The sequence below is a fragment of the Annulohypoxylon maeteangense genome (assembly GCF_022496945.1).
Source record: "Annulohypoxylon maeteangense strain CBS 123835 unplaced genomic scaffold GGS22scaffold_15, whole genome shotgun sequence".
Classification (NCBI taxonomy): Eukaryota; Fungi; Ascomycota; class Sordariomycetes; order Xylariales; family Hypoxylaceae; genus Annulohypoxylon; species Annulohypoxylon maeteangense.
In genome coordinates this window covers 511,227-524,276 of record NW_025953262.1, presented here as the reverse complement: position 1 = coordinate 524,276, position 13,050 = coordinate 511,227, and the positions used below count along the sequence as shown (strand labels likewise).

At 47.1% G+C, this 13,050-nt stretch overlaps 5 protein-coding genes across 5 annotated transcripts; 3 read left to right on the top strand and 2 right to left on the bottom strand.

The window, feature by feature from the left end:
* The first annotated feature begins 93 nt into the window (after positions 1 to 93).
* On the top strand, positions 94 to 1,982 carry GGS22DRAFT_46022 (mitochondrial carrier). The gene is made up of 5 exons (XM_047967136.1): positions 94 to 581; positions 685 to 903; positions 972 to 1,157; positions 1,209 to 1,361; positions 1,414 to 1,982. The coding sequence occupies exons 1-5, from the start codon at positions 311 to 313 to the stop codon at positions 1,629 to 1,631; spliced, it is 1,047 nt and encodes a 348-aa protein (XP_047816369.1). The 5' UTR covers positions 94 to 310; the 3' UTR covers positions 1,632 to 1,982.
* GGS22DRAFT_46013 (putative maintenance of ploidy protein mob1) lies at positions 1,973 to 3,446 on the bottom strand. The gene is made up of 3 exons (XM_047967135.1): positions 3,263 to 3,446; positions 3,068 to 3,144; positions 1,973 to 2,967 (listed from the first exon to the last, which is right to left on the bottom strand). The coding sequence occupies exons 2-3, from the start codon at positions 3,088 to 3,090 to the stop codon at positions 2,334 to 2,336; spliced, it is 657 nt and encodes a 218-aa protein (XP_047816368.1). The 5' UTR covers positions 3,091 to 3,144; positions 3,263 to 3,446; the 3' UTR covers positions 1,973 to 2,333.
* Positions 3,447 to 3,579: 133 nt separating this feature from the next.
* Positions 3,580 to 7,072, top strand: GGS22DRAFT_169686 (Six-hairpin glycosidase-like protein). The gene is made up of 7 exons (XM_047962352.1): positions 3,580 to 3,716; positions 3,817 to 4,427; positions 4,475 to 5,266; positions 5,319 to 5,324; positions 5,383 to 5,417; positions 5,483 to 6,242; positions 6,307 to 7,072. Exons 2-7 carry the CDS (start codon positions 4,160 to 4,162, stop codon positions 6,546 to 6,548), a joined length of 2,103 nt encoding a protein of 700 aa, XP_047816367.1. The 5' UTR covers positions 3,580 to 3,716; positions 3,817 to 4,159; the 3' UTR covers positions 6,549 to 7,072.
* Positions 7,073 to 9,030: 1,958 nt separating this feature from the next.
* Positions 9,031 to 11,965, top strand: GGS22DRAFT_195784 (glycoside hydrolase family 55 protein; the record flags this gene model as incomplete). Its single annotated transcript, XM_047965720.1, has 3 exons — positions 9,031 to 10,834; positions 10,889 to 11,095; positions 11,154 to 11,965. 3 exons carry the CDS (start codon positions 9,031 to 9,033, stop codon positions 11,534 to 11,536), a joined length of 2,394 nt encoding a protein of 797 aa, XP_047816366.1. The 3' UTR covers positions 11,537 to 11,965.
* Positions 11,479 to 12,903, bottom strand: GGS22DRAFT_169676 (uncharacterized protein). Its single transcript, XM_047962351.1, has 3 exons — positions 12,556 to 12,903; positions 12,430 to 12,498; positions 11,479 to 12,363 (listed from the first exon to the last, which is right to left on the bottom strand). The coding sequence occupies exons 1-3, from the start codon at positions 12,707 to 12,709 to the stop codon at positions 12,044 to 12,046; spliced, it is 543 nt and encodes a 180-aa protein (XP_047816365.1). The 5' UTR covers positions 12,710 to 12,903; the 3' UTR covers positions 11,479 to 12,043.
* Between the last annotated feature and the right edge of the window lie 147 nt (positions 12,904 to 13,050).

Below are 13,050 nucleotides of genomic sequence, written 5' to 3'. Positions count from 1 at the left end.
TTTGATATCTATCATTTACCGTATAAGCAATATATTGCTGTGCGCGGATGAAATACTTCAGTACTCGTCTTTAGACAATAGGAACCACCACCATCTACGACCAAGTTCGTCATATACTTCGAACCCCGCATCGTATCTCTCTCCCGACAAACCCATCGAGTCCTCCTAGTTGCGGGATCTTGATGGCATATCTCTTGCTAGCAGGAGACGCTATTGTATCGCGACCACGCCGATGACTCTGGTCCTCATTACGAGGCCATTGTCTGAAGCTTCCCCCGCAATACAGCTTCTGCTGCTAAACAAGTGAGCCATGCCAGCTGAGTCCGATTTCCAAGATGTCACCAGATCTACGATCCGGACTCGGACCATGCCTCAGCTCAGCGGCGGAAGTGAGAAGCCACGGAAGTGGATAAAGCGTTACCGAACCGAGACGGCCGCCAGTGCGGCCAGTGTCATGTCGACCGTCACTGCTTTCCCTCTCGATAGCGTAAAGACTCGTATGCAGACATATCCTTATGCGGGTGCCTTAGATTGCATCAGAGTCACTTATAATTCGGAGGGTATTCGAGGCTTCTTTCGAGGTACGTGACTTCAAATCTCGGGCGCACAAGCACAAGCAAAACGTCCCAAGGCTCTTCTTTAGAGACAACATAAGTAACTAACGCCACCGTGCTGCTTATGTAGGTGTAACCGCTCCCCTAGCTAGTGTCACACTTGTACGAACTATTTCCTTCTCGATCTACCAACGCTCTAAATACGTTTATTCCGACTGGATGAAACAACATCTCGGCTTCTGCCCACTTGAACATGTTAATAAGAACGGCGCATACCCGAATCTAGGCACTATTGCCTGCTTCGGGGCTGCTGGAGCCACCGCCGGCTCCGGCATTACTTTTATTGCTTGTGAGAACTCAAACAATGTTATGCTATAGCGGGAAAACCGAATTTGAATTAACGAATACCGAATATAGGTCCTTTTGAATTGACAAAACTAAGCGCACAAGTATCTGTCCTCATGGCGAACCAAAAGAATGCCGATCCTCAGAGGCAAGCTATTGCTCTCAGCTACCACAATAAAGGAACCTTCAAAACTCTTGCGAACATAGTCAAGCACAGAGGCTTCTCCGGGATGTATACCGGATTAAACTTGCACTTGCGTAAGACGACACCCCAATTGTCACATGCGCACAGAGCTAATATAAATATAGTGAGAGATACCCTCGGGACGGGTATCTACTTTGCAACGTATGAGAGCGGCAAGCAACTGTTAACGACATTTAGTGGGAAGGATGCTCATAAGAATCCCATTGCCGTACTTGCTGCTGGAGCTCTCTGCGGCATAGTATCGTGGGCGTTGATATGTTAGTGCCCTTCACACTAGTTGGAAAACTTGCAAGCTGACTCCCTACTTAGATCCCATTGATTCTGTTAAAAGTATCTACCAACGAAATGCATTGATGTATTCTAAAGGCCAGAAGGTCCCAGTCCCTAAAATCCAATTCTTCAGGCGAGACATGTATCGCGGGCTCGGCGTGTCAATGGGACGCTCCGCAGCTGTCAACGCGGTGTTCTTCTCAGGATTTGAGTTGATTAAGAAACGAATCAATGCCATGAAGGAAGAAGATAATTAGGAGTAAAGCATCTCAGGTACCTGTGATGGCGAGTCGGATAACAATTGTACAATCTTTCGATGCGATAGGAAGTATTCGATGAGGCGTTTGGTATGGGTTATGGACAAAGCTGGATTGGTACGGCAACCTGAAAGGGGTAGTCCGATAACATTTTTGGCAAGAACAAATCTCGTAACCCGTTTTAGGAACTACCACAGAAATAACACATGATACGGATCAGCAGGGGCGCACAAAATAGCTCTACAATAGGTGTAGACCAATAAATGCATGTTATTCATGCCACAGCAGAAACTAAAATGATCCTCTGATCATATATTTCCGCCGAGACGCCAATTACTAGGAACGTCTTACAGCTTAGCTAATAGTATGAGGCGGCATTGTTAACCTGCTTCATTATCTCGTATTACCCTTAAAAGTCTATCCCCTTCGTAAAACAGATGTGTATTTCTCTGGTGAAAACCTGACTGCCTAAACGCCATACCTCGAAAGATGCAATGTCCCCCCTACTTTGACTGAGCGTATGTAGGTATCATTCGTCAACGCATGGTACCCCATTCACAGTCATCGTACAAGCCTAGTCCGAAATCAAAAGAAAAGAGAAGTCCCCAGAAGAAGCGATTCCACCTCTCAATGCCCATCCGTGTCAATCAATGTCAGTACCGGGACCGAGAAGGTTAGGTTAGGTAAGTCAAGCCGAAAGGCTTAGTCGCTCCGCAACATGCTCTCGACGAGGTCGCCGAGGGGACCCCAGAAGTCCTTGCCGGTGGCGAGGCTGTGCTCGTCGATGAAGAGGACGTACTGCTTGAAGGAGGTGTTGAGGTGGGGCTCGAGGCCCAGCTCGCGGATGACGGGGTAGTGGTGGCAGTAGATGTGGGCGTAGACGCGGTACATGCGCTTGAAGATCTGGCGGACGAGGGCGGGGAAGGATTTCGGGAAGGGCACGCCGATGCGCGAGGGTAACACGGTCTCGTTGTCGATCGACGCTTGCACCCACGACATCAGCTGCTCGATGTACGCTGGCGCGGCCATCTTCGTCGGCCGCTTGTACACGTCTCCGTCTTGCCACAGGTACTCGAATTCGTCGGTCGCTTTCATCTCTGGGCACGACTGCGGCGAGCAGAACTCCGTTATGGCCCCGTAGAGAAGGTTGATTTGGTTGTAGAAGTCCACCATGTTCACTGCTAGCCACTCGTTCTCGTCTTCGCCTTCGGGCAGCTTCACTACTTTGCGGAGGGAGCCCCCGCCGAGTGTTGCTTCGGCGTATTGGCGCAGCTGGTAGCTTGTGTTGCCGCCTTTGCCGGGGCGTGAGCGGAATTGGTTGCGCGCGCGCTGGTTGCTAAGGGGAAGGGGGGATGTTAGCGGAGTGACGTGGGTGTGAGGCGGGTAGGTGGATGGGTGATTAGGAATGGGGATTCGGATTGATAAGGGTGGCTTACACGGTCGTTACGAAGGAAGTCATCTTGCTTCCGATCTTTCGCAAGGGGCCAAGGCCTTCTGCAGAGGATTCGGTTGACTGCGACATGGTATTTTGTTAGCGGGGCATATCCCGATGCGTTGTGTTGCGAGAATTGGTTTTGGGTAAACAAGATGGTTGTTGAACTTTGGAGGTTCTGGCAATTGTCGTTACTCACCTAGCGAAGTGCAGATATAGAAAAATGTGTTGTAGCTATTCGGGCGACGTTGTAGCGCGACGTGGTACAGTGAGCAATACAATAAAAGGCGAGCGGTGGGTTACCAAGGTAATTTATTGTTGCAAAAAGCTATGACTATGACAAAAGTGACGATGGCAGTTGATAAGTGAATTGGGATGTTTTGCTTGGTTGCTATGCTATGCACGGGCCAAGAACATACCGGAGCCGACAGGGGCCGCCTCCAGAGTCCACACTGATCTGAGGCAGGGGTGACCCTGCCGTTATCCGGAACCTTGGGCAGGCGCTCTCTTTTCTTTTCAAATTGAGGGTTTTTTGATAACTTCAACTGAATTTTAGCTTTCACGAGAGTTCTCAACTAATAGCACGACTGGTTCTTTCCATTAGAAAGAGGATGCTATTCTAAGTCTATAAATACGAACTTCGTCCTTCAACGGTACTTCTTTCACTTACAATGTGATGTCTCATATCAAGGCTTCAAGATCCCTAGCCTTGATGGATTATTATGGGTTTCATCATTTTAACTCGAAAATTAGACCATAATCCTAGTATCACTCGATCCTTTAGGACCCCCATGAACTCGAATCCGTTATTATTGAGAATTATTCCATGTCCACACGCTGTTGTCGGGTTATCAACTCTCCGAATAACTACGAAGTCCAATCGACCTCCGCAAATAAGATGCTTAGCGCTTCTCCAGCTTTGGGGAATCCGGGTAATTGGAATCTCCACTGGGGGCCGCAGTAGAGCCTCGATCAGGGTATAGTACCATTTCTTATAATTACCAAAGTTGGTAGGATGGTGAGTAGATATATAACAGGAGTTTTCTCTTCTAATCTACATAATCTCACGAGTATGCGTTCCCCATGAGACGTGGTGATGTTGTTACGGTTGTTCACTTTCCTACTAGTGGCCCTTCAGGGGTCTCTAGCTACTAGCAGAATCGATAGACGTCAAGTTGTTCGGTCGTTTAACCCCCATCGTAATGCTAGCTCTCGGACCACGCCATTGCAAGTCGGCAATGGTAACTTTGCATTCGGGGTGGATGTCACTGGGCTCCAGACTTTCAGCCCGTTTGCTACCATGTCGACTTGGGGTTGGCATAACTTCAGTCTACCAACTACAGTTGGTCAAACATCAGTAGATGGTCAGTAATGAATTTCTATCTAAGAACCCCAGTCTAACGTGCTCTAGATTTCACCGGTTTGGACTGGTGGACACATGGTCGATTGGTTAACTACAATCAACCTAACCCGGCACAGAACGACATCTCGAACTGGTTGATTCGAAATCCTCAACGTGTGAATCTAGGGACTATTGGATTGTGGTTCGGTGGAGATGTCATAACTGAAGAAGCATTAGAGAATAAATCTCAGACGCTTGACCTTTGGACAGGCAAAATTTCGTCTTCTTTTACCTACAAAGGAGCTCCTGTAAAGGTTGAGACTTGGGCAGACTCGAATTCCGATACAATCGGCATTGCCATAGAGTCCGAACTCTTCTCCGAGAATTCTCTTGGCATCTTCTTCGATTTTCCTTTACCAACTACGAACAAATTTGATGCCCCTTTTGTCGGTGTCTTCAATGCCACAGAGAAGCATAACACAACTCTCCAGCAAGGGAGAAATAGAGCAGATATTCGACATGACATGGATGCTACTTCATATTACACCTCGTTTACGTGGGATACTAGCGCTAAGATATCAGGACCTCTTAACGGGACTCATCGCTATATACTACAGCCGTCTAATGGATGTAAGAGGATTGAAATATCTGTTGCTTTCTCTCCCGCTTTAAGCACACATATAAAACCTTTCAGTGATCTTAAATCATCGTCCAAAACGTGGTGGGAATCTTTCTGGGAATCTGGGGCATTTATTGATTTGTCGGGAGTCAAATCGCCAAATGCCACAGAGCTTCAACGGAGAACGATTCTATCCCAATATCTAATTGCTGTCAATTCTGCTTCTTCATACCCGCCGCAAGGTAAGGCTCTCCTTTACATATAGTTGCTACAGATTTACTAATATTAGTATAGAATCAGGTAAGACAGCCTTGCTGATTAGTATGTTCCGAGTATGGTCTTGTGCTAATAACTTTAGGATTGGTAAATAATGGTTGGTACGGCAAGTTTCACGTAAGTATTTCAGTAACCATAGAAAGAGCAATTGGAATATATTATTTACTAACATTTATTCTTAGTTGGAGATGGTTTTATGGCATCTCCTTCAATTCGCCCGATGGAATCAATTTCCATTATTACGACGAAGTCTTCCGAACATGTATAACCAATACCTGGACTCATCAATTGATCGAGCGAACCTCCAGGGATACGACGGCGCTCGTTGGGGCAAGATGACCGACCCAACCGGACGATCTGCCCCTGGAGAAATAAATTCGTTGCTTATTTGGCAGCAACCCCATCCGATGTACTTCGCGGAGCTCGAATACCGATCGTCCCCTAATAACAACACTCTAGAATCATGGGATAGCGTTCTAACATCAACTGCTGACTTCATGGCCTCCTACGTTTTCTTCAACGAGTCGACCAAACATTATGACCTAGGTCCGCCGATGTATCCAGCGTCCGAGAACACCAACCCCAATGCTACCATCAATCCAGCCTTTGAGTTAGCTTATTGGAGGTTCGGCTTAGATATCGCTATCAAATGGAAGCAGAGACAAAATCTCGCTGTCTCTGACAAGTGGGTGGAAGTACGCGATAACTTGGCCCCATTGCCAATTGCAGATGACGTATTCGCGGTTTACGAGGGCATCCCAAATATGTGGCAGAATACCACCGTTCAAGACCATCCGGCCATGTCCGCCATCTTCGGCCTCCTTCCTCCGCCTAGCAGTGGACCCTCCCTTAATATGACAGTCGTTAAAAACACGGCGGATAAGATTCGGGATCTGTGGGACTTGGAGGATTGTTGGGGTTGGGATTTTCCAATGCTGGCTAGTAAGTACTCCTAATTTGGGCTTGTGTGGAAAGTTGTTACAATGGCATATTCTAACTGTGATAGTGAACTCATTGCGCATCGGAGATATTGACCAGGCAGTGGCTTATCTCCTACACCCCTTATTCGATTTTGATGATGCCGGGTATCCAGTTGGCGGCTCGCGAGTGCCGACACCTTATATGCCTGGATCGGGCGCATTCTTATTGGCTATGGCCATGATGGCTGGAGGCTGGGATGGCGAGCCCGAGATGCACTTCCCAGAGGGATGGAATGTCCGGACCGAAGGGTTTCTACCTGGGTTGTAATGGATCATGTAACTTAGAGGTATGTATATTCACATCTTAGTCACTGATAGATAATTGGCATTTCACATGCTTAAGAGGTCATCGCCGAGAGTACATTGTCATTATGGAGATAATGACTACACCTTTAATGATACTAGAATATGACGGGAGCATGCAATCATATGTGATTCGGTTACTAAAGCAAGTGGTGGCCTTAGCGCTTGGTTGCTCCATTACGCAACACAGGAGTGTTTAAGGATACAGCAACTCCCTATTGGGGCAAAGAAGCATGCAAAGAGACACCAGGACTTACTTCAGATGATTCATTTCATTACCAAGGAACTCGATTTCAGGTTGACGTCGATACACCGGTTGAAGGATGCTGTACGGCGCAACACAAGTGAACAAGGAAGCACATGGACGTCCCCGTGATGATGAATTAAGATCAGGTATGATTACTAGTCACCATCTACCATATGGGTCGGCCAAGTCTTCGAAAAACTTCTTAAATCTGTTCCTGGACGCGAACAGACGGCTTCCTGTAGTTTTAGATCCACCACTCTACAATTTACAGGCAATTTTACGACATATCTGTGATACCAAAGTATTTGCCGGATCTTACAGTAACTTTCTTAAATGGAAATATTGATTCGGAAAAATGTCCGGTAGAGTAGTTTATATCGAGATAGACCGCGAGGTCAAGCCGTGGGCAATCTACCTCGCTCTGCACGAACGTTACGACGACCCCATCGGAAATTTCGTGAGTATCCTCTCCAGAATTACCCCCATATATATCTAGTGGACGTACTAAGTGATATCATAGCAATGGTCCATCGTCATGACATTGGGCGACCCATCTTTATGTGTCGTCTTTCAAATCAGTAACCTGCGTCTAGATAACATGGCCGAGGGGGAGTGGCGGGTCGAGGACAATATGCCGGGCCAGTGGAGTCCAGAGATGTCGCCGAGTCTTCTCTGTATGTTCGAGATCCAGCTCTGCATGAGACCCGATATCATGGAAAGCCATCGAACCCTGATTACTCGGATTGGCCATGTCATGTTGAGGAATAAATCGGTCTCACTTATCAGACCTGGACAACAGCTCAACTCTAAGACATTCGCCTTGGACGTCTTGGCGGCAGTTATTCCGAGAGTGTCGGGTAGAGCATGTACGTGAACTTCCTTATTCTCCCTAACCATGATTTTAATTGTATTACTTGATGGACGTTAACTTGCTACGGTGGAATAGCTCTGGAACTCGAGAATCGCGCCACCGCGGCGGCGCTCATGTGTCGTCAGCAAGCCCAGCAAGCGAACGCACTTTTTAGGCCTGGCTGGTTTAAGATTTTCAGGATGGAGACGATACACCCGGTAAACTATCCCTGGTAGGAGCCTTGATTTCATATTTATATGGGTGGGAAATAAATGGCATTGTTGCATTAGTTAGGTAGCAAGTAACATGGAAATGGGATATTGGCAAATCGGCATTCTTACCTAATATATGTGCCTTTATCATTTATTTCCTACTGTAATGCACTGGTATATGTCAAAACTTCATACTCTTATGGTACTCAAAGGGGCCAAGTTGAAATGAAAGCCTGACGCCAACATACCTAGTATATATACGGTGTGGTTTCTAATAGCGTTGAAAAAAACTAGGTATATTAGAAACAGATGCCGGAAGCTGTAATCAAGATCACTTTACGTGATGTTCCCCTTCCCACATTATTCATTTTAAAATGTGTGTTAGGGACAAAGGCATCTCAAATATAATGACCCCTATTTGAGAACACCGCTTGGTAGGTATTTACTCTAAATAGATATATCGCATACAAGAAATTACGTTCGTAGCAAGCGTAGTGCAAAAGCTGCATCTCCTTTGTGTGATACGAGCTGTTATATGCATATAATAATCAAAATATGTAACAAAAGATATACTATCGAGAAACAGGGTCAACTTATTTCGAGCGCCCTTAGCAGCCCTTGCTGACGCCATCATCCGCTCTTCGAATATGAACTTCGGTCTCTAGCACCGACCCTTTCCCTATTTCATGATAATGTTAATAGACTTTAGCGTCTTTCTTGCCCTGAAATGGGAACTCTTCGACAAATATACCGGTGTAAGGCAACATCGCGTTATCATAAGATGTACTTCATGAATAGGTACGAATAGGATCCTAGTAAATCGTTGTCCTTGATGCTTAAAATAGCATCAGCTGAGGGCCGTTTTAAAATTGGTAGGGCTAGAGCCTCAACGCCTAAAGATCCCTCCGAGATGGGTTCAATCTTGTTGACCCACCTAAATCGGTCGTTCTCGTCTAAAAGTGCAGATGATCCCCTGGGGTTATTGCTCGGTCTTGCTCCACACGCGTGTACTTGAAGATGTGCGGCCACCGTCAGCATGAACTTTGCATTTCCCGTTGCCTTTAGCTAGCTGAGAGTCGATATCCCAAAGGTTAAAGCTCGAGAGTCGAGGTGTCATTCCTGACTAGGGATGTTGAAGATGCTTTCGCTATGGCTTGCCTCTAGCATCGTGCTCTCAGTGGCTGCCTTGCCACCGACGACGGGAGCTGTCTCTTCTCTTAATGCTGCTCTCGAAGGGGTTGGCGCTGTGTTTAACGAGCTCGAATGCTCTCTCACCCCAATAATGCCTTCGACTTATTGGTATGAATCCATCACGCATAATGGTATATCTCCATTCATACCTAACGGAACGGACTGGCCAGTCTTTCGGAATGTGAAGACTATGTTTGGGGCTAAGGGCGACGGTGTTACCGACGACTCTGACGCTTTTCAGAACGCAATCAACGCCGGCAATAGTTATGCGCAGAGGAACACGAATGATCTTGGAACGACCGGCCAGCCAGCTGTGGTCTACCTTCCAAAGGGCGTATACGTGCTAGCTAAGCCGATACAATTCTTTGTTGGAATGATATTGATGGGAGACCCCATAAACCCGCCGACAATCAAGGCAGCTGGTAACTTCAGCGGTGATTTCATGATCTATGCGAAAGACCCTTCTCAGGGCTCGACCACGAACTTCTATGTCGGGATGAAGAACGTTATTCTCGATTCGATGGACTACGACAAGGATAAGAATCTCACGCTGGTGGATTGGAGTGTTAGCCAAGCATGCCAACTCGCCAACGTACGATTCGATATGCCCTACGAATCTACCGGTCACATAGGTGTCGCAATGCCGGAGGGTGGTTCCGGGCTGATCTTAGAGGATTTATATTTCCATGGCGGTGTTGTGGGTATTTTGCTGAGCAACCAGCAGTATCATCTCAAGAGCCTCACTTTCGACGGCTGCAGAACCGGGATTTCAGTCCAACACTTATTTATGGGACATTGCCAGGGATGTAAATTCACGCTTTGCGGCATTGGTGTTGATACTTCAAGCCCCGGAGACGGTATCAAGAATCTCGGTACCTTCATAATCACGGATTCGGCGGCAGATAACACTGGAGCCCTAGTCAGTGCGCCGGCTACTAACGGAAGTTTCGCTTCGATCGTGCTCGAAAATGTGCAGGTTGACGAACAGTCGGTTTCGTCGACCGTCACGGTTGGTGGTGATGTGGTCTTAAAAGGCAGTGTAAAGAAGGGCGAAGCTTGGGTTCTGGGAGATGCATACACGTCGGATAAGTCAACTGACGGAGTATTTCAAAAAGGAGTGACCCTCGCTACAGCACGATCCAGGTCTCTCGTTGATAGTTCCGGAAGTTTCTATCGTTTAACCCCACCGACATATGAAGAATATGGAATAGAGCAGATCGTCAACGTAAAGGAGGTGCCTTTGTACTCCGTAGCCGGAGACGGCAAGGCCGATGACACTGCGAGCCTTCAAGCCATCATTAACAAGTACGCCGGGTGCAAGGTACTATTTTTCCCGTACGGTATCTACTTGGTGACAGATACGCTAGTCTTTCCTCCAGGAAGCCGAGTTTTCGGTGAGGCATGGTCGACCATCTCAGCAACGGGTAGCAAATTCATTAACCCTAGCGCTCCTATACCGATGATCAAGGTTGGTGAACCTGGAGACACCGGTGTAGCCCAATTTAGCGATATGCTCTTTACCGTCGAGGATATTCTTCCAGGTTGCACGCTATTGGAAGTTAACATGGCCGGCGAGAAACCTGGCGATGTTGGCTTTTGGAATACGCATTTCCGCGTAGGCGGCGCAGCCGACTCGCAGACCCAAAAGAAATGTGGCCCGGGCGTGACGACGGACCCGGATCAGTGTAAAGCAGCCTTTATGTTGGCCCATTTCACCGCCAGCTCATCAGCTTATGTCGACAATATGTGGGGTGCGTATGGACTCGTAGAATCCTGCTGAGTATCCTTAGCTAATAGGTATATAGGTTGGACCGCCGATCATGATTTGGACGGTGTTGACAACCCTTTGACCAACCCGCAGTACATATCTGTCGGCCGAGGCGTGTTGATCGAATCAACGAAGCCATCCTGGTTCATTGGTTTCGCTAGCGAGCACAATACCCTCTATGAAGTGAACATCAACGGAGCCGAGAATGTCTTCGTTGGTTTCCAACAAAGCGAGACACCTTACTGTAAGTCTGCCCAAGCTCTACTCCTATTTCTCGGTACCTGAACTAAAGGGTCAAATAGGGCAAGGAGGTAACTCGTCGCTTCACGCATCTGACCCCTGGACTCCCGTGGCACTGAAGAGTGATCCGGATTTCTCGTGGTGCGCCGCGGATGATGCTCACTGCCGCATGTCGATCTACCAACGTATCTCAGACTCCAAAGACTTGAACCTGTACGCGGGCGGGTTTTGGACTTTCTTTAATGCTAATAAGGCGTGTGATGCGGGCGTAAGTTGCCAGACAGATGCCGTCCGCATAGATAATAGCACGGGGGTATCCATCCTCGGCCTCGGTGTTAACCACGTCGGAAATCTCGTTGTACAGGATGGCAAACCGATTGTTACTAGCGTCGAGAATAAAGGTGGTTGGTTTGCTAATGTGGCTGCGTATTTGATCGATTCTTGAAACCTTGCTTTTAGTTGATACGGGGTAGTCGTATTTGATAAGGCTTTTACGATAGACATGTTGAATATTTGATAAAAATATAGATACTAGATACCCATTAACTAGATATTTCGTTATCGTTGTTAGGCTCCGGGCCGCCGATAACAATATAAATATTTAAGGTTAGATCTCGACGTAGGCTCTTCGTAATCGCCTGAGTATACTAGGTAAGGTGCATTCCTATATCTGATCTGATGTCAATATACCGGACTTCAATCCCTTCGAGTATCTAGATATCTTCAGCACGTAGCTCTGATTGCTTCTATACGTTAAATGGGCCTTCCTAACTGTCAATCCCATTCCACAAGACCGCTAGTCTGGTGGAGGGATTGACGAAGAGACATTTCACAATATTCTGTCTCTTCTTCTATCGTGAATGTATCACTTTCCGTATGGCGTATTCTTCTTCCCTTTCCTCTGACGTGGTACGAATTGTCTGATCCTCGTCAATCTTTAGTCTTATCCCATCTAAAGCAAGATCTCGCCCATATTTTCTCCCTCGAATCCTAGAGTGGCGAGTTTCTTAAGCTTATTCTTTTCCTTGGCCCTCTCCACTGCTCGTCGTTCCTTCGCTAGCTTCTCTACAACGCTAAATTCGGCCCTCTCGAATCCTGGTGGCGGATCGTCGTCTTTGTCGAGGTCAATCTCTCCAAGCAGAAGCACGTTCTCTCCTCGGACTAAGAATATGCCATGGGATTGGTCGGCATAAAGACCCTTAGGCTGGTTCTCTGCGGGGTCTGACGTCGTGGCATATACACGCTCAACGGTAGATTGAAGCACTAGATTTGCTGTGGGAGGCTTAAATGTTAGGAATATGGAGGAAAAGCAACTTTCAAAAGAGGGCGGGGGCGTACCAAACTGGTCCCAGCTTCGTAGGACTCCAGTTAACTTGCGGCCGTCCCTGAGGCAGACTAAGAGCTTCTCTATACTCGACGGTTAATAAGGCAATTACCCCAAATTCGTTGGTCCAGTTGCCTTACTATCTGTGAGGTCTAATAATTGCGCAGCAGTTGTGAACATCTGGGGAGGTAGTTGTTGGGTTTGCGGTGGTGCGCCGCGTCCCAATCCTTGCGGACCGGGACCGGCTAATTGGGAGGGGCCTGGCTGCGGCGGTTCGTGAAGGTTCTCCATCATATGTTGGAGTTTTCGTAAATGGTGGTAAAGTTAACGAATTGTCGATCCATAGAGAAATCGACGGTGCGGCTATAGGAGTTTATTATTTCATAATAGTTTCTACGACTTCTTTAAGATGTCATGGAATTGGGGAACTTTGTGGTAAGTAAGCTCAGCCGTTGTTGTCTTGTTTGCGCATACCATTTTCTTAATTCACAGCTTTCTTGTCCTTGACTTGACTTGGACCCACTTGTCAAAAGAGCCCTGAGCTTCACCAGTGGGAGAAACATTGATGCGCTAATAAGCTTATGTAATTATATCAACCAATCACAGTATGATACCTTTTACAATACTATTCGGAC

Coding starts and splice junctions, on each gene's coding strand:
- GGS22DRAFT_46022 (XM_047967136.1), top strand. CDS start 311: ATGCCAGCTGAGTCCGATTTCCAAGATGTCACCAGATCTACGATCCGG. Junction 904..971: donor CGGCATTACTTTTATTGCTT/GTGAGAACTCAA, acceptor TACCGAATATAG/GTCCTTTTGAATTGACAAAA. Junction 1,158..1,208: donor CGGATTAAACTTGCACTTGC/GTAAGACGACAC, acceptor ATATAAATATAG/TGAGAGATACCCTCGGGACG.
- GGS22DRAFT_46013 (XM_047967135.1), bottom strand. CDS start 3,090: ATGACTTCCTTCGTAACGACCGT. Junction 2,968..3,067: donor ACTTCCTTCGTAACGACCGT/GTAAGCCACCCT, acceptor CCTTCCCCTTAG/CAACCAGCGCGCGCGCAACC.
- GGS22DRAFT_169686 (XM_047962352.1), top strand. CDS start 4,160: ATGTTGTTACGGTTGTTCACTTTCCTACTAGTGGCCCTTCAGGGGTCT. Junction 5,418..5,482: donor GTTGGTACGGCAAGTTTCAC/GTAAGTATTTCA, acceptor ATTTATTCTTAG/TTGGAGATGGTTTTATGGCA. Junction 6,243..6,306: donor GGATTTTCCAATGCTGGCTA/GTAAGTACTCCT, acceptor TAACTGTGATAG/TGAACTCATTGCGCATCGGA.
- GGS22DRAFT_169676 (XM_047962351.1), bottom strand. CDS start 12,709: ATGATGGAGAACCTTCACGAACCGCCGCAGCCAGGCCCCTCCCAATTA. Junction 12,499..12,555: donor ATTATTAGACCTCACAGATA/GTAAGGCAACTG, acceptor CGTCGAGTATAG/AGAAGCTCTTAGTCTGCCTC. Junction 12,364..12,429: donor ACGAAGCTGGGACCAGTTTG/GTACGCCCCCGC, acceptor AGCCTCCCACAG/CAAATCTAGTGCTTCAATCT.